The 23,873-nt window shown below is 38.4% G+C and overlaps 1 protein-coding gene across 3 annotated transcripts in view; it reads left to right on the forward strand.

The window, feature by feature from the left end:
- The window catches only part of LOC102003651 (chromosome unknown open reading frame, human C15orf41), a 208,361-nt gene that overhangs the window by 172,952 nt on the left and 11,536 nt on the right, over window positions 1–23,873 (forward strand). The window contains exon 11 of one of the 3 annotated variants that reach the window (XM_013512674.1): window positions 14,757–14,823. The exons of the other annotated variants lie outside the window; for them this stretch is intronic. Within the exon in view, the coding sequence (XP_013368128.1) occupies window positions 14,757–14,823 (67 nt within the window). The remainder of the gene's footprint in view (window positions 1–14,756; window positions 14,824–23,873) is intronic. 3 annotated transcript variants of the gene reach the window in all.

Here is a 23,873-nt window from a genome sequence, read left to right on the forward strand (position 1 = left end):
TTAAAGGGTTGTGTTACCAGGGGAAAGCAGTTATGTGAAGACATGGCTTTAAAGAGTAGTTGGTTCTAGGGTAATAATATTTTGGTTTTAATAGTGCATGTGGCTGGAGGCTTCCATACTGAACAGGGACAACATAGACCTAGATCTGGGGCACAGATTCATTTCATTCTGACGTAAATGGCTGCAGCATTCTAAGGCTTCCCAGAGAAGATTGCTATATTCAACCTTAAAATCAGAGATGAAGTAATAATTGTAGGCAGAAAGAAAACAAGTGAAGCAAAACAAACACAAAAACCCTTGAAGTGCTAAAGAAACTGGCACATTCAGAGAACCGTGTCTGATTCTGTGTGGCAGGATATTCATATTTGGTTGGATGGGAGGTAATAGGAAGGTGATGAAAATGAATTTCCTAGGAAAGCAAGATCCTATGTATCTTGTAAGCCATGACACAAGGCTTGAATTTTGTCCTTAGATGTATGTGTCAAAGGGTACAGTAATGGCCTGGTATGAAAATCCACTTAAGGTTTAAGCCTGTCCTGCTAGGGAAAACCCTTCAGGGTGATTAAGGTGCTCCTGTGACCCCAGGTGCTATTCCAAGGTTAGCTAAGAACTCTGACAGTGGTCACCTCTGTCACTTGCCATCTCCAGGCATCACCACGAGTCACTTTCTGCACATCACAAGTGCATTGTGCATGTAAAGTCCTCCTGAGGGTACACTGGGAAGATTTCATACTATGGTGTCCGCGGATGGTCACTGTGCTGTACTGGGAGTCAGGGACCATTCTCTCAGGAACTAGGATGGGGGCCACTTTTTGTCCTAGCAGTCAACTGCATGCAACTGACTGACAGACGTTGTATATGTTGAAGACAAAGAAGTCACAATTCCAGTCCTTAAGATAATTGAGACAAAGGATTTAAATTTAGCTGAGGGGGTCATAGATCTTCGTCCAGGTTTACTCAAGGGTTTACAAACCAGAAATCCATATCAAAAAAGTAAATAAATAAAAGCTATTTGAAGTGAAGTCTTTGCTCTATGCATTTTTCCTATACTGAAATTTTAAAAGTAATTCAAAATCTTGATTTTCATGGATCTAAGACATTGTAAAATAAACTGAACCAAGAATGTAACTTTTCATTTAGAAAAAAATCTTCCTTTGAAGAGTAAAGTGACTTGAAAAAGATTACATATTTTATATTTTTTCATTGTTAAAGCAGAAGGTACTAGTATGTTATTGGAAGTTTTCCTTGGTTTCATCTTAAACTCTGATTGTACTTTGATTTGGAGTTTTGTCAATAAAATAGTTGTAAGTTTGACTTCCAAGAACTGTGTGATTTGTGGACCTAGGTACACAGGAACCTGGACCATCTCACACTCCTCGTGCTGATTGCTAGGAGAAGCAAAGTGAGAGCCAAAATGAAAATAAATCTGTCTCATTATTAAATTTGTGCTCTTGACTCCCGTATTTGTTACTACTGTAACAACTGGGGTTAAACTGTCAGTTTGACAACTTGTAAAGCTCTTTATCATAGAAAGCAAGAAAAATCAATGCCAAATTACTTTAGGAATATTATTGATGACCTAAATGTCATTTTCTGTTTTTATTACTTTTCATTGTATTTAGCTTGTAATTCAAACTGCTCTCTAATTAATTTGGTTTGGCTCAGTTGGAAATAGAAAAAGCTAACTATCTAATAGGTGACACATGTCACAGAGAAACCTTACAACATTCCCATTTCCCCAAGATCAATCAACCATGAAATAACTTACCAAACTTTTGTTTTTCTAGCAAATTCTTAAGAAATACAATAAAATTAAATTTGTCTAGTCCAAAGAAAGGGGAAGAAACATGAATGAGCAAAAGTGACCCGAAAGCCCAGCTTTATCTAGCTATAATCTCTCTTCTAGTTGTTAAAATATCCCGAAGCACTCGATCATGTTGCGTTTTAATTTCAAAGCCATGTGTTGCATTAGCAAAGTGCACATGTTCCTGATTTGAAGTACGAGCTCCCCGGCTGTTAACCAGAACTCTCTGCTGGCACGGACAAGGTCTTCAGAAGGTCAAAGGCCTAGAGCCTACATCTTGGTTAGATCTTACCCTGTGGAAACCAGAAGCCTAGGTCGGTGCTGTATTGCCTGTGACAGACCCTGATTAGATTAGGCCCACATTTATCAGCAACACAGAGAGTACATTTAACCTTTCAACTCCAGGGTTTTGATGGATCTTTATTTTAAAACAAAAAGGTGAATGTTATTCTGCCAAAGTCGTGGTCAAGTAGTAATCTAGTGTAACATGAGCTTTTTCTGATTTCATCTCCTACCAGGTTTATATAGGGACAGTATATAAGATGTATTTTGAGAAACACTTTACCTGTTCTCTAAAATATTAAGTATGATGTATTGCTATTTATAGAAAAGTACTTTATAATTTTATCTGCTATTCATTTTGTTAGGAGTTTAATATATTTTCGTTTGATCGCTACCTAGATTTACTTGTTTCATATATTTTTTCATTCATTTATATTTAATAGATTAGAACTGTCCTATCAATTGATTAATAGATCCATATGTGGAAGGAGTAATGAACTGCTTCTAGGAATCTGATTTCTTTTTATTCCCCAAGGATCTGGCTTAAGTAGTACCTTGAAACATTACTTTAGCTTTTCAAAATGCACTGTTTAACTCTCTAAGAGCTAACCACTATACTTCTAACAAGACAGATTGAAAATACAGTTTTAGAGTAGGTTTTTGAGTTCAGTTGTTTCATATTCTTCTGAGGAGCATTTGACCCAGCTTTTGACTGCAGGACAGTCCTCCTTCACAGGTTTAGAATCTGCCAGGGACTTTCTCGTCATCCTGGGTAGCTGTGAGAAAGCATCTCAGGGCAGCAGTAATAATGATAAGACCAAGCCATGGGGAATGATCTGACTGCATGAGTGGGGATTCAGACTTCCTCGTTCTTTCATTTGCTTTCTGGTTCCTCACTGTCTGCCTGCCTTAAGGGTGGGGAGCAGGCCCTACCCTCTTGGAACTTTTTGCTGTCTAAATTCTGCAGCAGCGTCCTTGTCCTATGCCACTACAGAGTTGCATACAACTAAAAACTAATCACACACTGCTTTACCTTTCAAGATGAAATTCTTCTTTACGTTAAAGACTGCTTTTTCTGTCATTACACTGTTTCTGAAGTATGCCTGTTCAGTTAAGTAAACTCATTTCACATAACATCTGTAGGATCCTAGATTCGAAGGGAGAAAAGGCAACAAAGAAGCTTCAGCAGAAGTAATTCTGTCTCTAAGTAAAAAAGAGATAAAGTGAGCTCGTTTTAACATAAAAAGTGGTTGCCAATCACCCAACATACTCATCTCTTTTTTTTTTCCTCATTTAAATGAAATATAAATCTTAAAGCCATTTTAAAACTTTTCTAAAACACGAGAGAGGTTGCTTTGCAAATTCACTCTCATTTGGAAGTGACTTTTAAATTTCCTATATTTGTAAACATTGAATTTTAAAAATTGCTGCATGAAATGATATTTGTATTTTTGTCTCAATATTTTATATGCCATACTTTTCATCTTGAGGCTGTATTATTTTAAAAATTACTCTATTTTTGTAGTGTTTAATTTACCAAATATGTGTTTAATAGGTCCATCAATAATATTTACTGAGCCCTAAGTGTGAATAAAATAAAATCAGTTTCACAATATGGCCACGATTAGTGACAGGAAAGAAGGAAATACATGTATGTTTTTATTTTTCAAATTGTCTTGGTTTCTAAATAGATCCCTGCACCTTTAAAACCTACCAAACTCACGTTATCGGTGAGTCACCTTATTTTGGATGCCCTTTTTAGAGCCACCACTCATTGATGGTTAGATCCAAAAGCAGTGACCTGTTCCCTAGTCTTCGCCCTCTCCTATTTTTCTGAAACCTATTTTATGTTTAAAGCTTATTGGCTTTCTGACTACCAGGAAGACCACACACAATCAGCCATTCAGACATCTAAATCAGCATTCAAAAAATGTTTCATGAGCAACTGCTATATACCATGCTCTATTGTTGACAGTGAGTCTAGCTCAACATTGTTTATTTTTCTATACATTGATTTATTTTGTAGTACTGGGGATTGAACCCAGCGACTCTAACACTGAGACACACTCTAGCCCCTTATTATTTTTTACTTTGAGGATCTCACTAAGTCACTACATTTCCCAAATGAGACTCTAACTTTCATGCCTTCTGCCTCAGCCTCCCTCAGGTGTGTGTCTCTGTAGCCAGCTTTCAAAGTTTTTGAAAGTGATTTAAAGATAGGGCTAATGCCCCCCAGTTCCTGACAGTGGGGAGTTAACAATGGAATTAGAATCCTCAGAGATACTGTTACTTTCCCTTCTGTCTGAACTTGCACAGTTTTAGAATGTTTCAGCCCCTTGTGAGGAAAATGAAGCGGTCCACATGCTCAGGACCATAATCTTAAATACCAAATACCATGTCAGCACAAGCCTGGCTAGGACCCATTAGAAGATCTCTAATGCCCTTAGGTAGAAATTTTCAAGGTTGTTGGGCACTGTGACAATTGATTTTCCCCTGCCTCTTATCGCTGATGCAGCTGTTAGGAAGTTCTGAACAGACACACCTCCAGTGATGCCCCAGGGAAGGCCCCCAGGAAAGTCAGGAAAGGGAGACACAGGAAAGACAGAGGTTGAGAAACCCCACCAACCAGGGAGGTAACCCAAGAAAGCGCAGCCTGTGTCCCTAATGGTATTTCATTGACTCCACAACTCCTTCCTCATGGTTGCTTCTTTTCTTGTCCTCTGCTGCCAACTTTGCCTTTAAAATATTTTAATACACCTCCCTTCCCCTTTCATATTCTCTGCAATTGTTTCATTCCTCTCGTGCACCCAGAGAAACCCTATTTATGAGACTTGATTTTGAAGTGTTTCTTAGAGGTAATCAATAACATCTTGACGGGCTGGGGATGTAGCTCAGCAGCACAGTGCCTGCTTGGCAAGGGTGAGGCCCTGAGTTCAATTCCCAGTACCAAAAGGGGGGAAAAACCCACCTCGAGGTTTTCCAGTTTAATTTGTATATATTCATCTTGGAATATAGTACACATCTTAACATGCAATTTTGTGGTCATTTGGTTGTTGGCAGGTTTTAGGCATGGGCGGGGAGGAAGCTGTACTTGTAGCCAGCCATAATGATTCATGCTGTAGATGATGTACACTGTAGTGTGTTCTTCAGTTGATTTACTGCATGTGGAACCAACAGTCCATTCACTCTAAGTACACCCTACCATTTTAGTGGTTTATAAAAGTCATAAAAATATAAAATGCTGAAATAAATATTTAAGATTCCTTTTCTGCATTGCACTAAAGATACAATGAAAATAAATCTTAAAGAATTCGCACTTGAGGAACTCAGGTAAAAGTCATGAAGCTATAATTAAAAAGCAGAGTTTGGGGGCCAAGTAAAGTTGGGGAGAGATAATTAAATTTTACTATTTATCTTATTTTGTCTTATATTCACTTGCACAAAGCCAGACTTGATGGACTATAAAATACTGCATATGTCATCACATTAAAATAAAGTTCTATATTTAAAGTTGGCATGTCTGCCATGTATGCCACCACTGTCTGCACCAGAATCCTTCTGAACACAGGGTTTCAAAGAAATTTCTCCTTAAAGATGAGCGGTCCCCAAATGGTGGATAGATTTGTTACCTGATTTTTAGATGCATCTCCAGCCTTATTCTTCCTTCACTGACCCTCTGCTCTAGGTGGGACAGGTGTCTTACTCTCTTATAAACATCATATAAATCCCTTCATCAAAGAACATCTTACAACTCAGCCTCTACCTAAGTCCAGTTTTTTCTTTGTTGTTCAAATCGCACAGCCACTAAGAGCCTTTCCCAGAGACTGCAACCAGGGTTGGGGTAGGGGGCCCTCACTGGTCCCTAAACCTGACTTCACATCAAACTTACTAGAAGCAGTAGTTTAAAATAGATTCCTGAAGCTCCTTCAGACATACTAAATCAGAGTGTTTATGTCTAAGGCCTAGGAATATGCATTTTATCCAGCTTCCCAGCCAATTCTTCTGTAGCTGCCCGGCATTCTCCATTTATGTTTTGGGAATCATTGGTATGATGGGAGGAAAAAATAACAGTCATTCTGCAGTCTTTGGAACTGAATTCAAACCTAAGCCCCTACTCTTATTAGCTAATGAGGTTTTCAGACTTCTCTGGGCCTCAGAGACCGTAGTTTGCCAAAGATTTTTAGAAGAAAGATATTATACAGGTAGAAGGGACTACTCAATGAAGTTAGTGTATCAGATAGCGTGAATATAGTCATTTGAAGGTGTTCCACTGAAACAGAATGCTTTCACTGAAACAATGCTTTCCTGAGTGGTGTATATTTACTAGTTTCATTTATGTCGTGGTCTTTCCCCTCTTTTTAAAAGTTTAAGTGAATTTTTTGTCTATGATCCGGAGTTTCAGTCATTTATGTTGGAGAGAGGAGAGTGAGTTTTGATTTCCTTTGGATGGAAAATGAGCTTTGATTTCCTATACATTGAAGCACCCATCATAATGGTTGGAGACATGGGAACACCATGTGCCATTCTAGGACTAGGGACTACTTAGGTGTTAAAGTAGATTTCAGAGCTGTTTAAAGAGGATTTCCCTTTCTTCACAAGGAACCAGAAAATGGTCTAAGAAGTTTAGAACTAAAAATGACTTGAGAAATCATTTCATTGAGCCCTTTTGTAAGTCTCAGTGTCTTTCTGCCAACAGATGCATGAATCAGAAAATCTCAGTAACTCATCAGGATTAATTGGGGAATGTACTTAAAATGAAATACGTGAAATAAACCTAAACTGAAGCATTTGATTTACTTTAAATTATTGATAACCAATGACAACAGTGACTTATGGTATTAGTGAATTAACTAGTACACAAAGAATCCTACTAGACAAGTGGATTCCTTATAAACTACTGTGATTAAACACATACTTCCATCCTACCCTTCTCTCTACAGCTTTTGAAAAGGCACTCCCTTTATCACCATAGACTGATTTGGCAATCAGCAGGGAACATCCTTAAAGATTTAGATAAATTAAAGTGGTGATTAACCTCATTTACTAAAAACAAAAAAATGCAACGTATTTGTTGTTTATTAAGTGTGTAAGGTAGATTCTGGACCAGTGATTTTATATTCATTAATTCTCTGAGTATCTTATTAATCCCTATAGCTGTTCTATAGAGTAGATGCCCTCATTTTTATTTTAATCATAAAGGAACTGAAGTCTACTGAAGGTTGGAGAATGAGCATATAGCTGAGATAGGAATCTAGTCTAAGTCTGACTCCAAGAGTGTTTAACAGCAACTAATGACATCAGACAATGATTTAGGCTAAGGTTTCTAAAATTTTGAATTAAATATTAATTAAAGCTGTGAGCTTTCTCCCTAAATAACTTCGCACACATTGTAGCATTTTACATATAGATTCAGAAGGCCCAGGGACTCTCTGAAACTCACACTTACACAGCTGTCACCACCAGTGAGTATACACCTTCAGAAATGATTGTTGAACAACTACCAGGTGAATATTTGCCTCATGTTCTTTACATGTTGAGTTTAGCTCTGTAGATAAGCATATGAAGGAATAATTTGGTGTGTACATCCCATTGGGTTTAAATATATGCTACAACTGGGAGGTCAAACTTGTTTTGTTTTGTAAGTAGGCAGAGATATCTTTTTCTTTTTTACATTGCTTTTTGCAGATCACACCCTAGGACTCATACTTGCTTATAAAGATAAGGGTAGTAATAAAATTTTGACATACTAGGGTTAAGAGGGGTCAGATCATCCAAGAGCACAACCTTCTCTTTCACAGGTGAGGAAAAAGAGCCCTGACAGTCTCTGCAGCTTCCTCAAGACCGCACAGCCAGTTAGAGTCACGGTCAGGCCTAGAGGCCAGAACTTCAGGTTCTTACTGAAATATTTTTTTCTACTCCATTGAATGAACCATTAGCCCATAGCTTACACATCCAAACAAATAAATTTCTATCTCGTCTTGGCTCCGATCAGGTCTTCATTCATCCACTAGTGTTTATTGAGCACCCCGCTGTGTGCCAGGCACTAACACTAAGGACACAGGGATGATAAAACCCAGCCCCTGCTCTCACAAAAGTCTCAGGCACTGGAAGAGTTGGCAGACAGATCCAGGCTGTGGCCCTGCAGCAAGTCTTGGAGTCTTCCTCCTCTGCAAATAGAGGTTTTCAGAAGGTTTTCCCCTTAGAGGAAAATAATGTTTGTATTAGCAGAATACTGGCCAGTATACACAGTTTTTTCTTCAACAGAGATTCTTGTCCCAGAAGTAGTCGTGGATCATAACCAGACTAATTAAGAAATAGGAACCTGTTTTCTTTCATGAGTCCAGTAATTACCAACCCTGGCTTTTCAAGGGTATTTCCAGTTACCTTAAGGCCCATTGAAGAAGTCCCAAAACAAAAAGTAATTCTCACCTGCCCTAATTTATAAACAAAATTATGATAAAGCTATAAATACCACCCTTAAATATGCAGGAGTATGACAAAAGTAAACTATAAGGAGAAGAGGTATGACAGGAGTGCATTGCATTAGATCAGCAAAAGCTTAATGATACAACAGTCCTTTAAATTTTGTAAAAAAATGGATGAAAGTTATATTTTAATACTGCCAGTTCATTCCTGGTAAACCATCATTCTCTAAATTAACTAATAATACAGTATTTTTGTGCTTTAAAATGAATCTGTTCTACTAATGGCATTCTTGGCTTTAGAGTTTTTATGATATTTTAAGTTGCAAATAACTATACTTAAACCAAGAGAGAAGCAGAGCTTGCAAGCAAGTGCATTTGTGTGTGAGAGGTACATTATGAATGGATGCATGCAGAAGGAGTTTTATGTCAGGGATCTTTTAATGCATTATAATGCAAATTGCATTTTTAAACTGGCCAAATTATTGATGGCTTTATTGAATGAAATAATTTATTATACAAATATTTCAGTCAGATGATGTTTCATCATCAAATAAAATAAACACAATAGCCATTTCCCATAAGACTGTTCTCTTGAGCCAAGGGCTTACAAAAGAAATTAAAACTTGCCCTGTTCCAAACATAGCACTGTACTAAACATTTGTTTATTACACAAGAAAAGAAAAAGAGTCCTGCCAGCCAGATATGGTGGACTGGAAAAACATGCATTGTGTCAGATCATCCCAAGAAATCTCTGTTTTTCCCTCCTTTCCTAATAATGTTTGACAAGTGGAGATGAATTTTTTAAATCCAAGTCTCTTTCATGCCATTCATTGGGATAATACTATAAAATCTCTCCTCGGATACTCAGAGTATTACAACATCAATGACCTGTCAGCAGCTGCATACAGTTTTTCTTTTTAAGACCGTGTAAAGCTATGGTTAAATTCTAATTTTCTAAAATAGGTTTAAGTATGGGGGAAGCCAAAATTAGGTGCACTTTTCTTGCTAGAAATCAGACCACAAATTGTACATTGTGCTTATAAAGATGATTAAGGCGGTCCAGCCACACACCAGCAGTTCGGCAGATTAATTGGAGCATGCAGATTTGTGTAAAAACATATGTTGAGATTGGAGAAGCCTTTTTTTCTTCTCCTTTTTTTCAATGCTGTTTTAAAAGTTTTTTGCAGGTTACTATGTATAATTTTCACATTATCAAATTCTCTCCTAAAAATCCAAGACTAAATTCATAAAGGTCAAGGGTCCAGCATTTAAGTGTTTTGTCAAAATGAGAATGTATCTTTCTCCCAATAAGCAGCAACCTTTTTATTTAGTAAACCCCAAAGTGTTGGTTATTTTTAAATTGCTGAATGATAAAACCAGAGCCACTTGCTTAAAAAAGGCATAAACTTAGCAGCCAAACGGAGCTGGAGCCTCTGAGCCGTGATACACATGAAAATATAAGGAACACTTAGGCAATATGTTGGGGTTTATAAATCTGTTAGAAAAAAACTATAAAGAGGAAGATTTGAGATGAAGTTTGCAAAGTGCCTGGGAGAGTGCTGGTGCATTCCTGGGATGCGTTAGTAGAGGGTGGGGAGGCAGAAGTAGCAGCAGGAACATCTCAGTGAGGAGCATCAAGGGTAGCGGGGTGGGTGGCAGTGGGTTTGAACAATAAGGCACTGAAGTCAGGTATTTCAAGAAAAAAAATAAGCCATTAGAGTCTAGCAAGCAGTGTTTGCTTAAAGCAGCTGTAAAGAACTACATACTAAATCTCTTGCCATACACCTGGAATGTGATCTGGACAGTATAAAAGTTAAAAAAAAAAAAAAAAAAAGACAAAAACAAAAGCAAACAAAAAACAGCAATCACTTGACTTTGTGGCCTTGTTTTCCTCAGAATCTGTCCACTCAAATTTTTCCTGTTGTTCTTACAATATTTGCTTTGCAGCAAGGAAAAATAATCTATCTCATTAGGTGGATAAAATTTCCAGTCTTTCTCATAGATTTTTTTGTTAGGATTTAGTTGGAGCTTATCTTAAATAATGCATGAATGAGTTATCCAGTCTCACCTCTTCCCCTCTAGCTCTGCTTGCTAAGTACATTTCCCCTTTCTTTCTTGATTTCTTCATGTGCTTGAAATCTCTTCCCCTTGATTATTTTTTCCTTTAATACCATAAGCATAGTTGTTACACCATAGGAATTTCTTGCTGAAGACAGGCTGGAGTTCCTGTATGCACTACTTTTGAGATAATCCCCACTGTGCATGTGGGCATGTGTGTGTGTGTGTGTGTGTGTGTGTGTGTGTGTGTCTGAGAGAGAGACAGACAGACAGACTCTTCCCTGCCCAAGTGGAACTGGCAAGTACTGATAACTCATTTGGTGCCTTACGTGAGCCATGAGGAGGCAGGCTGTCTTTCCAGATGAACTACTATAAGAAGTTGATTTCGGATTCAAGGTCCTACCCTAGAAAGGTTTAGTTCACTTCTACAAATTCACCAGAATGGGCCTCTGTAGTTCTAATTTTGGTGCATTTCCAACAGTGGGGTGAACAACTAACATTTACATGAAGAAGTTCCAGGCCATTTAACAACTAGACAGAATACTTGGGCCAGTCACAGAACAGCCAGGTGTTCTCATACATATGGATTCTCATCAAAATAAATATAGTAATTTGCCAAAGGAGGCCCTGAACAATGATGACAACAAACTTCAATAATGCTTACTGGGCTGTGATGATTAAAAAAAGAAGAAGAAGAAGAGTTAGATAGGCCACACATGTGGACCCACCAAGCCTCAGTCACGCATCTGAAAATAGTTGATTATCACTGGTATTCTAGGAGTGCAGGCTTTCCTATCCATGGGAGTTGGGTAGCCATGTGTTGAAGATCATGACATCTGTGAAGCAGATACAAAGATATACATTACAGATATACATTACAGTAAGTTAGATTCCTTCATAATCCAGTAAAGTGAGTTTTATACAGTTCACCTGTGAATCTTATACACCTATGAAAGTTTGCAGTTGAACATTCATAAGTTGGGAACTAACTGTGTACTGATTTTAGCATACACAGCTTTGTGCAGAGAAGAGACACTGATCACATCCTGAGCTGGTAATTGGACTTAGAACTTTTCTACATATTGTCACTTGAAAGCTTGTTCTCTAGTGATCCATGGAAAAATCATTCCCTATACCTTGTGCCCATAACTGATTGGAAGTGGAGTACCTCCAGGAGCTCAGATACTTTTTACAGGCAGAGTTGGTAGTTCAGCCATAACTTTTAAGCCCAAGATTTATTGTAATTGAAAAGCTGGTTGGCCAAAGTTTAATTTGCCCCACTATCTGTTATGACTTTTTAGTTTGACATACACAATACCATAAAAAGAGCTAAACCCACACAGCTCACGGTGTTGGCATAGATGCATTCAGAATAGTGGCCAATATTTTAACAATTCCTCCTAAAACCTCATTAAGTTGAGGTCAACCTATAAAATCAAATCTAGGAATATGTAACCCAGTTTAATATATTTTATAAAGCTCATTAATTCTGACTTCCCATAGGTTTCCAGGGTAAAATATTGTCAGTGTTTGCAAAAGGAAAACTTAAAGTGAAGCAAACAGGAATATTTACAATAAGTGTGCATATCTTTAGTAAAAAATTTATTTTTAATTAGAGTAGAAGACAGCAAAATTGAAAAAAACATTTTATGGTGACTTTTTTTTTCTTCTTAGATAAAAATCAAAGTTCTTAATCCTATGAATTTACCTTTTTGCCATAATGAATGATTGCTGCAAATTGGGTTGTGGTATTCATCTTTCTGACTTGGCTTATTAAGAATGCTACTTAACCTTTTTATTTTAAAATTCTTAATAGTTATGAAATTATGCTAGATCTATAAACTAACATTTTAGTCATTTGTCCACTGTGCATATAATGTACCCCCACCTCTGCTGTGGATGCATCTTCTGGTCACAGTTGCTTGCTTTTATTCTATCAATACTAAAATCTTTTTATCTTGTACCCTGTTTGGGTCCATGGGCACAACTTCCATCAGATCAGTTGTTTTATGGCACATGAGGTCATTTCAGACCTCGATTTGTGGACTATCCCATACCTTCTTCCTCCTTCTCTCTGCCCTCTTTCCCCTTTGCTTCTCAGCGAAACCTCTTGAGTCCTGTGCAAATGAGCGTCTCTGCCTCCTGATGTCTGTGATCTCCCTCTACGCCTCACATACTTTTGTATCCATTGTTACAACATTTCCTAGCTGACAGACCCAGCAGAGACTTCTTGATCCTTCTCTTGTCCTACCACCCTCCTCTTTGACTCTACACCACAGTATTAAGCCTGCTCTTAACATTCCTGATTCTCCATCCACCCCATGAATGGCTCAAGCTACATAGTCATCTTGCTGAGCTCCTTCCTTTACCTGTCTCTCACATTCTGGGTTCAGAGTCTGTACCTCATACTCCTTCTCTTTCTACTTTCCAAACAGTCATGCCTGTGCTCTTGTCTGCAACATAATTTTAAATGTCATAAGTTTAGATCATTTTCTTGACCTTTAAATATATTCTTTTAATTACCCACAGCAGTGATTTTCAAACGATTTCCAGAGATGCCACAGTGTGCCAGACATGATGACTTTGTTATCTCAGCCCAGGTTCTTATCCTTATATCCATCATCAAATCTATTCCTTTGCATCCTCCACAACCAAATAGAAATTTTATCTTTAGTGAAGTCGCATCCCAGATGTCACTTTTCCACCCCCATCACCACTGTTGAAATGAGGTAGCTTTTCAAAAATCACAGTGCAATAATTAATAGTTGTGGCTTGATACTCACTCTTAGCTTACATTTTTTTTTTTATTAACAAGGACATTGTGCTTATAAAGACTGATACAAAGATATAAGGAGCACATTTCTGTCATCCCAGTGCAGATATTTTCCCCTTTTATCTTCTTAACTCTAACCTTTTGAAAACCTGTTATGTCTTATATATAGTTTAGAAAGTTGTTCAGTCTTTTGTTATTAAATATCTTGTATACAAAGCTATCTTAAGATTGTAATGAATTTACTTAACTCCTCAAACATTTTTTATTAACTAATATTAATTAAGTTGAAATGTTCTTATAGCAATATTGTGGCCATACTCATGTAGTTTACATTTTATTAATTTTGAAACAGTTATTTTTAATTGACCATAGATGTATTCCATTCTACCACTGCAGCACTGATTACCTTTGTTTGTAAAATTTTCTAGGTCTTCTTGTTTTAATTTCATTCCCAATATATAGGAATCATGACAAAAAAAATCAGATACTAAAAAACTCATATAATATACTTAATATTCTTATAAGTAAATAAAGTTATGATCGTATTTACTTTTCAGAAATTATGCAACAATTGTAAAATTGTACAAGACTAATTTGTTTTCACTTACCCAAAAAGATAAACTATTGTCTTATATTTAAAGAGAAACATGATAATCATATATTTAGGAAAAAAAAGATGAGTACTTTGAACTCAGGCGTGATTTTCTTTTTTAAACTTTAAAACTCTAATTAGTACATCCTGACAGATAAAAATTAGTGTAACCTTTGGATGTTTCTAGATGCCTGACAAATAATCATTTTATAGAATTTAAAGGTCTGTGTTTGGATACAAAGTGAGAAAGAGCTTGTCAGAAGTTGATCATGTCAGAATATAAAATACCTCAGTTAGTTTTAAAACAAAATTATTGCTTAAATATATTTAATAATGCTTAACAATTACATCAAATTTGTGGCATTTAAACACATTGAATAATAGTAATTTTTTTTTATTTCTCTACATGAGATGAGATGCAAAATACAAGGCCTATTTTTTATCCTAACTCAGCTGAAGGAGGAGTCAGCGTGGTAGGGTCCATGGGTAACATGAGCTCTGCACACCTCCTCTGTGCCCCTAGATGGGAAGTAAGCACACTGTCTTCATCCTCACTCCAGCCCCCTTCCAGTGAGTTTCTTGGGCTCACTTAGCTCCCCTAGATATTTTGTCCTTCTAAATAATACACCGGCATTTTCTAAAAAGCTTCATAGGGCACTATACAAATGTAAACTGCTGCTCTTTTCCCATGTCTGGAAAAATGGAAAGTACATTTACAACTTGGTTGATTGTTTAATCCAGAGCTTTCTTCCTCTCAGCTTTATCTAGACTAGCAAAATAAAGTAGTCTGCTTTTCCCCATGCTTTCTGTCCTTTCCTGAAGGTACAAAGAAAGAAGAGGCTGCAGAGTGACCTCAAGACTGGATGTCCCTAATGCCCCAGTTTCCTGGGTAACTGCTATCATTAACTTTGGATAATTTATGTACAGTTGTCCGCAGAAACTGACACCTACACACACGTCAAGTTGAGGAGTTCCAAATTATAATCCATTTATATCTAATCCTATACAACGGGTAATATAGAAACATTTAAAATAAGTTTAATCAGACTGTGATAAGCCATTTGGAAAAAGAAAATAGGCATTGAGAAAATACGTACTGAAATCTTATGTGGCCTTGTCTCTCAGGCTGTGTATTTTTTTTAATGGTGCATTTAAGCAAAATGACACAAAAGGAGAGCTTTGCCGCTATAATATTTCTAACTAACATATTTTACTTACTGATTGGTGTTAATCCTGACAAATAAGTGAAATTCAGTAAGATAGTAACCCCCATATGTTAACAATCTCTCAGTTAAATTAAGACAAAGTTTGGTTTTACACTATGATTCTGAAAAACTTTCTCCTAAAATTAGGCCTGTACACCATGTCCTTTGTCCTTGTGAAAGTTACCATTTCTATCCTTTTCTGAAATTCCTGTTCAAACTAGACAGTTTGAGTGCAGCCATGCCCACACATAGGTATTATAGTTAAAGAGTCTTCAAAATTGACTTGGACAAAGACAAATCCATTAAAGAATTTGTGTGTAATCTTGAACGAGATAAAGGAATTCTTCCAAATTGCTTCACTGTCAGTTTCAGTAAAACTAATGCTTGGTCCATAAATAAGGCTAAAGGGCATTATAAATGTGTATAGAACTCTGGATGTCTGATCTGTGTTGGGTCCACCATGAAAATAAATCCAAGGCACATGCGTTGCTTCCCTGTGGAAACTGGTGGTGTATTGCCATATGTGTCCTCGTTATGGGCCTTGCCAGCCATATTGTGGATATAGCAACTTTACAGACTGCACTTTTGGTTTCTCAAGATCTTCTGTATCTTGCTATGAGGTATAAGTAAAATAATACCTTGCTGTTTGTCCTGCAGCACAGACTTTGCTGGGAGTTGGAAAATGCTGTGAGCAGTCCTCAGGGCATTCTTCCCAGAGTTGCTGCTGCCCAGCAGTAAGGCTGGAGGTGGCTTTGTGCTAACCTGAAAAGTAAGACGGCGTGCCAGTTTTGCAGTGTTACATCCACAAGGGTCAAGGTGACAAAGGTAAACTAAGAGGGAAAAGTCTCAGGACCGTTTTCCTGTAAGAGTACTCTAGCAAATTCCTTGAGGTACAGAATGCAGTGTGAAAAGTAGTAACTTTCACTTTCTTCTAGCTGTGCCAGCTGACACCACTGCTCTCCTACTTGGAGATCTAAGAAAGCTCACAAGTAAAGGAAGGCAAATGGTGAAGTGGAGGAAGCGATAGCAGTTTTCAAACCGTTCAGCCATCCTCTCTGTGCTGCAAGGTTCGAGTCTAGACTAGACACTCACAAAAGCGCTGTGCAGACTCTGTGTAAACTGTCGTTTAACTGCCTGTCCTTTAACTGTTCAACAAATATGTATTCAAGTTCTACTGTACGCCGTCCACCACTGGTGCCAGGTAGTGATGAAGTAGACAAGTGCCTTCAGAGAACACCCTGTTTAGTTGAAGGTAGAGACATTAAACAAACACAAATAAATGTATAATTATATCTTTTAAACTCACAGTTTGACAACAGAGAGCAATCACTTTACTGTTTTGTTTTTGAGACCCTTAGAATCATAAATATGATAAACCCAGATAAAGTGTATCAGTCCATATGGGTTTAGTATAACACATACCTGTAGAGTGTAAATATTTGTTTAAAAAATACATAGCAAACCTGGGAACCCAGAGTGATGGCACACACCTTTAATCCCAGCGCTTAGGAGGCTGACATAGGAGAATCATAAGTTCAAAGCCAGCCTGGACCATGCAGCAAGACCCCAATTAAAAAAAAAAACAAAAAACATAGCAAATTTACTATTTATGCAAAGCATTAGACAGAATATTAGGATGTTTATGATTTAAAATTTAGTGTTGAATGAGTGCTTAGACTCAACCAATTGTCATGACTAGGTCATATTTATCTTCCTGTTTCCTTCAACAAATGTCTCCGTAGAAACTAGTAATGGGTCAATTTTCACAATGACCCTTTTCATAATAGACTTAGGTGAGGTTTTTTTCTGCCTCTGGTACTAACTTTTACTAGTCTGACAAGGACTTTAGCTGTATCAACAACTGGAAAAAAAGTGAGGTCTTTTGTAAGCTTGAGGTACTCATAGGCTACTTCAAATATCTAGCATCAGCCTCAGCCTGGCCTGCTAGTTTGAGCCCTAAAAATAAACACTTATTAATCAGCTAATGGCAGCATGGGTGGACCTGCTCTCTAACTGCAGGACCTCAGTCTAACCTCATTCAATAGCTTGTCTTATGTCACCCAAGATGAGGTGGTCTGCAGCCAGGAATGCCTCTAAAAGAAAAGCCAGTCACAAGCTTAACTAAATGTTTAAAATAGCCTGCGTAACTCCTCTCCACACTGACAGATTGCTTTCAGCTTGGTGAAATCAAACCACAGCCCCCACCCCAGTGGCTCTGTGGAGCCATCTTAGAGTCACAAGAGTTTGCAAAGTAAAAGCTGCAGGTTCCCTCTGAGCCTCCAAGTGTAGCTCAGCCTTGTCTGGCTTTTAATCAAAAAACAATCAAAAGGGAGCTCACTCCTGGAAGTCCTTATCTTCATAAAATTCAGCTAATGACTCCTGTTAAGTTAAATAAAGTGGCTGTGTAACTCACTAAGGAAACTGTTGGCCGTTCACCCCGTGCCCGCAGACCCCTCAAAGAATACAAATTGGAGGAACCCCATGGAGCTCGGCTGTGACTGTTTATATACACATATTTTGTCCCAAGAACTCCGGAAAGTTGAGCCGTCTGTATAGTTTTCAGTTTTTTTGAATGGCAGTCCTTTTCTGTGCGGAGTGGCAATGGGGGGAGGGAGGTTTGTTTTAACATATACGTTTCTTTAATGTGTTTACCCCCAAATAAGTGAGCTGCAGTAGATACTTTGGCCCTGCACAGAGTAAATATTTAGCTCACAGATTCCACACAGAAACCTGGCCTGGAATATTTGGGTTTCAAGAAAGAGGCTCGCCCTCAGGCAAAGGGCCGCCCGCTCCACATGTGGTTGAAAGGTGAGCTTTGTACTCGTGCTGTCTCCCCAGGCACTCAGAGCACCTTGCAGTGCCCACCATCCCCATCAGCGCCACCCCACCCAGCTTTCCAGCTGTGCCTCCTGCACCTACCATCTTTATTGGGACTTTATTTTGCGTGGTCCCAGTGCTTTCTCCCCCCACCCTGTCCTGCACGTCTCCCTCCTCCAGCAGCATCTTCCCTTCCTTATCCAGTGAACCCTCACTCAAAACTTGCTCCCAAGATTGCCTCGCCTCTGCCCACAGTCTTCCCTGACCCTTCCAGAGAGAGCTCTGGATTTCCTTCTCTGCAATCCCACAGGGCCTTCTGCACAGCGCTGTCAGGACATTGGTCTCCTCCTTTTACACTAATCTTTTTGCACCCCTGTCTCCCTCGTGCTGGGAATGTCTGGGAAGTAGCTGTGTTCGTGCTGCCTGGGCATCCCCAATGTAGCACCCTTTATAGGAAGACAGAGGATATCACTGTCCTTATTTTGCAGTGAGGAGAAAAGGAAGCTTGCACTGCAGGCCAATAGGAGCGTGGTGCTGGAGGGAGGTAGAACTGGCCAGTCTTGGTGTGTTGGCCACCTCTGTGCTCCTAAACACACCACTTCACCTCTGAGGACCTCAGCTGCCAAGTCAAAATGATGCACTTCGGAGAGCTGGATAGGTCACCATACAATTTGTGGATGTATTTGAAGAACTCTGGAGCATTCTGCCCAGAATCAGCTGTGGAACAGAAGTTTACTGCAGTTTATCCTCTGCTGTGAATACAGGCCTGAGATATTCTGTACTCAGGCGTGATCCTCCAACTATTACTTTAAAAGTAAAGAAAAAAAGAAAAGGTTTCTGTCCTTATCCTCATATTTCTCACTTGCAAATTTCTGAGAAATCAGCTTCATTTAACCTCAAGAAAACACAGCGTTAAGAGCAGCTATAGAAATTAGTTCTGGCACTGTGGTTCCTCCAGCCCCATTACGGGGCCCTTCATCTGTCTCTAATGCTCGCTTCAGTGTCCCCAAAAGTTTTCTGTGTTTGTTTTCACGGAGCCAACCGAAACAGCAGCCAGAGCCATGGTTTCCTGGCTGTTCCTCAGCCCTGACAGTTTTTTCATCTTCTTTCCAGACCCTTTAAATACCAATTCTAAAAAAAACTTTTCTATTACTTTTCTAGTCTTTCTCTTTTTTAATTTTTTAGCGTAGTAAAAAAAAAAAAAAAAAAAAAAAAAACAGTAAATATACCATCCTAACCATTTTGCAGTGTGCAGTTTGAAGTATATCTATATTATTATGCAACAGACCTCGAATTTTTTTATTTTGCAGAACTGAAGCGCTGTACCCCTTAAACACTAATTTCTCCTCCCCCGCCCTTGGAAACTACCTTTCCACTTTCTGTGTCTGTGGTTGGGATCACTTTACATACTTTATAAGAGTGGAAGCCTCTGGTGTTGATCCTTTCATGACTGGCTTCTTTCATTTGGCATAATTTAGCCATTGAGATTGAGACGTGTTATAGTGTATGACAGGGTTTCTCTCTTTTTAAGGCTGGATAATAATTGCATATATGCCACATTTTTAAAATCTGTTCATCCATCAGTAGACATTCACATTGCTTTATTCGTTTTTAGAACTTCGAAACTTTTTTACGAAGAACTGTTGAACTTGGAGGACTTTCTAAAATGCTTATTGTCTCACAGGAAGTGTGTACAGAATGGTACAGTGACATTACTGTGACAGTGGTTTGTGTAGCCATCTTTGTGTGACTTGTGGCCTAAGTGCTGAAATAGCCACAGTTGTGTCATGTCATTAAGAGCAGGAATCTATGCTTAAATCATTGATCTTTCCAGCATTCTCTATCTACTGTCTTTTGAAGTAGACTTTCTCCTGATGATCAACTGTTATTTCCAAAGGCAGGAATGACTGCAAATGGCTGAAATGGCTCTCGCCATGATTCATGGAATTAGGGAAGTTTCCTTATTAGATTCTTTAGCTGGGCAGGACTTTTTTCAATGGAGCAACAATGAATGTATACAAATTAAAGTGTTTTGAAGCTAAGTTATTCCCAAATTTATCTTGAATTTCAAAATAAAAATGCTACTATACCTGCTTTACAGATGGAGAAACTAAGACACAGGAAGTTAAAAATAAAAGGTAATGAAGATACTATCAGCCAGACATAGTGGTGCCTGCCTCTAGTCAGACCCTGACGCAGGAGGGTCACTGGACCCCCCAAGTTCGATACCAGCCTGAGCAATAGAGTGAGATCCCATTTTTGAAATAAAATAAAACAATAATGCTTTCTAACCTCCACCATTTATACGAAGGATTTGTAGTTGTGCAGTATGGAAGGGTCCAGTGTAAAGCAGCTTTATTCGTACTAGATATTCAGGGCCACTTACCTTGGGACCAAGATGGGGAGGGGTTTGGGAGCAGCATTTTAAGTATGTGGGAAATTCTTGGGAGGCGTGGGAACACAGAAGGTCATGCAGCATCATTGCAGAGACACAGCCCTGCACACAGCAGATCTGGGCTAGCATTTCAAGTTGGCTGCTTTTGTACTTTATCTCTGCTTAAGCTCTCCACATTTCTTTTTCCTTGTTTGTAAAATGGGACCAGTAACAGTTCTTACCTCATAGGCTCATTGGATGTATTTAATGAGATCACATGTATGAAGGCAGTGTCAGACACATTGTAAACACTCAGTAAGTGTTAATTCTATTCTTCATCCTCACCATCATTATTATAGTCCATTTAGAACAGCTTTATAATAGTTTTCTGAACATTAAAATTTATTGCTTTTAAGGAAGATAATACATATGCAGAACTTACAAGGTGATTACTTGTAAGTAATTGTGATTACTCGCAACTGTGACTGTGCTTGCTCAAGAAATACTACCTGCTCTTACGATTTTGATGATGGTTATTGCTATAAGCATTATTATGATTGGCATTATTTTATTCAAATAAGTAATCAGATGATCTGTATCTTCTACTAGTCCAAAACCTGGGGACTGTGCCAGGAAAAATAAAGCCAGAGTGCAGTCGGTACTGGGTTCACTGCAGCGTCACTGTGTTAACGACTGTGCCTTATTCTAGTTGTATTGAAAAGGGAGCTGAAAAGAAGAAATGACTTTCAAAGCACAGAACTTAAGTATGACAGATCCTCCCCACCGAACAGACTGAGAGCTGCCTGCTCCTTGCCCAGGAGGGCCTGCCAGCCCTGCCTCCTGTTACGGCCACTCCCCTGTTGTGCGTTGTCAGCCCCTCCTGGGAAGCTCATGTTCCTGTTGGTGACATTCTCTGGAGTATTTCCCCCTCAACAGTTTCCCTTTTGGAAACTTCCTGGCTCAGAGCTTTATTTTGCAGATTCAGCATTAATTAAGCTGTGCCTTTAAAAGTACAATCAGGTTACATCTTTACAGTTTTGTAACTATAAAGTGGACCTTTGAAGTTCATAGATTTTCATTTTCCCTTTCCTGAGCTTAATTTTCTATTTGGGAAAAGGCAAGGTATAAATACATCGAAAGCTTCATTCTCACATACAAAAACCATTAGTTCCTCATTTTCTTAAAGAAGCACTATTGAAAATGGCACCAGTCATTTGGCAGAGTTTGTGTTACTGGAGAGTAAAACGATGAGGGACGCAGGCTCTTGCTGAGCCTGAGGATGTTGGAGGCACCATTGGGATAGTATTTGTGGTTTAGTGAGTGGAAATGCATGTGCCATACACAAATATAGTTCATTTTCGAAGTTTGGCATCTCTTCACTCACCCAAAACACCTTAAGGTATTTGGAAAGGGAAAAATAAACAAAACAGATGAACCTGCTGAGATATGGCCAGGAACAGTAGTACTTCATTTTGATTGATGTTTTTACAACTTTATCTTCTAGATAAAAGCTACTGTAAACAAAAGCCTACCTAAACTGGTTGTATTTAAAGGAAGCAAAAGCCAATTGTATGCAGCAGTAGGCTCCAGAGTGCTCAGTTTTTCTCCTGGCAGCCAATTCCTACACATCCTCTCTGCCATCTCAGCCATCAGCGGTGTGTATCCCGGTAGCAGTACTCTTGCCTTCCACCGGGCTCAAACCACAGCAGCCTCTGCCCATCACATCCTGGAAAGAATGGATTCCCGACAGCAGTCACAGCCACCTGGCACAGCTCTTCAGAAGTGTGCAATTCAGGTGTATCTGTAAAGCTTATTTTCTTACCTTAAACAACTACTTTCAAAAGAAAATTAGTTTCCTTCTCTTATATGATAGAGAGTTAGTAGTAAAAGTTGTTATTTTGTTTTGGGTTTTGTTGTTGTTCCTTTCTAAATGCGGATACAACTCTCCCCGCTTCTCTTGTTGGAGCAGGGAAGTCTACTGTGGTATTCATTCATGCAGACATAGATCCAATTAACACATATTTATTGGCTGACTCCTCTACACTTGGAATATGACTGCCATTCTAGAAGTGTTTGTCTGATAAGTGCTAGGCTAGGTTATTCATATTTTCTTATTTCTATGATCTTTATTTTTATTGTTTTCCCTTAAATGACCTATATATTTCTGACTTCTAATTTAATTATCCCCATTCTAGCATTTTCCTTAATGCATCTGAAAAATTGAGAGTTTGGGGGTGTTTCTTTGGGGTGGGTGAATTGGTTAACCAGTGATTTTCCTTATCATGAAATATTTATTGTGAATAAAAGAAAATGTTAACTGCCTATTTAGAGCAAGTTGAGATCTGACATACCTGAAGCATGGTGTCACATTTGCTAAATGATAGATTTATAGGGCAAACATGTATCAGCCTTAATCCTTTAGTTATTTGACTTTGCCAAGGATAAAAATTCCAATAACTTTTTTTATTTTAAGCAGACTTTTATATATCCAGAACTCATCAATCTTTTTGTGCCTTGAGATAAATGTCTAGCTGAACTCTGGGTTACCCTGTGATCTTTCGAGAACTGAACTAAGGAAAAAGAAGCCGCATACTCCCTAGTCCTAATAATAAAAGACTGTATGAAAAATATGGTTGGGGTAAGCAGTATTTGTATAATAAAAGTTTTGAATTTTATAATGCATGTATAGTATTCAGAAAGGTTGAAATGGAATGTTCAGGAATAACTTCAGAGTTTATCAGAACAAGTCTGTGGTGGACTATGGTAAGCACCAGAGTGGACCTCAGCACTGTCACCCAGGCTTTGCCAACTCAGTGATCACTGTCCATTATGGTTGTCATATCAATTATAAATTCTCTGACGTCAAACACTAAATCAGTTGAAATGATGGGTTTGCCTTGGGCATGTTTCCCCGGGGAAATAACAGAAAACATGTAATAATTCACACAACCAATTTTATAAACCAGCCCCAACTTTTGGAGGAAGGCTGGGGTATAAATTCTGGGTGGATATGATTTGTACTCAAGGTCTGCATGAAGTAATATTTTCGAAGTAAACATCATCTTGGATACTTTGTCACTTTTTGGGTTTATGTTTCTTTCACTGTAATTCTATTGGTATTCTGTCTTCTCATTTGAGGATGTACACTTCCTACTCCAGGCATCCTTCTTTGAAGCAGAAATCAGAGTTCTTGGACTTACTTGTAAACTCTCCATCTAGTTTCACAGCTAGATCATCTTAGTATAATTATTTCCTAACATCCCTCTTCGTCTCTGGGGCCACTAATCCCACTCTTGAGAGGATCAACATGTGAATAAATACAGCATAGCTGAAAATGTGTCTTTGCTAGGAAGACTTCTAGAATACTTTAGTGCTAATTATTATTTCCTGTGGAGCCATTGGTGTTGCTTATTTGGTGCACTATATAACCACTTAAAATGTAAATAGATTACTTCCTACGTTATTCAGATTTAAAGTGCATGCAACTTATGGAAAAGAACCTTTCTTTTGTGACTAGTGTGCTCTGCAAGATGGATGCAGAAG

Source organism: Chinchilla lanigera, unplaced genomic scaffold (genome assembly GCF_000276665.1).
Source record: "Chinchilla lanigera isolate Chin_1 unplaced genomic scaffold, ChiLan1.0 scaffold00015, whole genome shotgun sequence".
Taxonomy (NCBI): domain Eukaryota; kingdom Metazoa; phylum Chordata; class Mammalia; order Rodentia; family Chinchillidae; genus Chinchilla; species Chinchilla lanigera.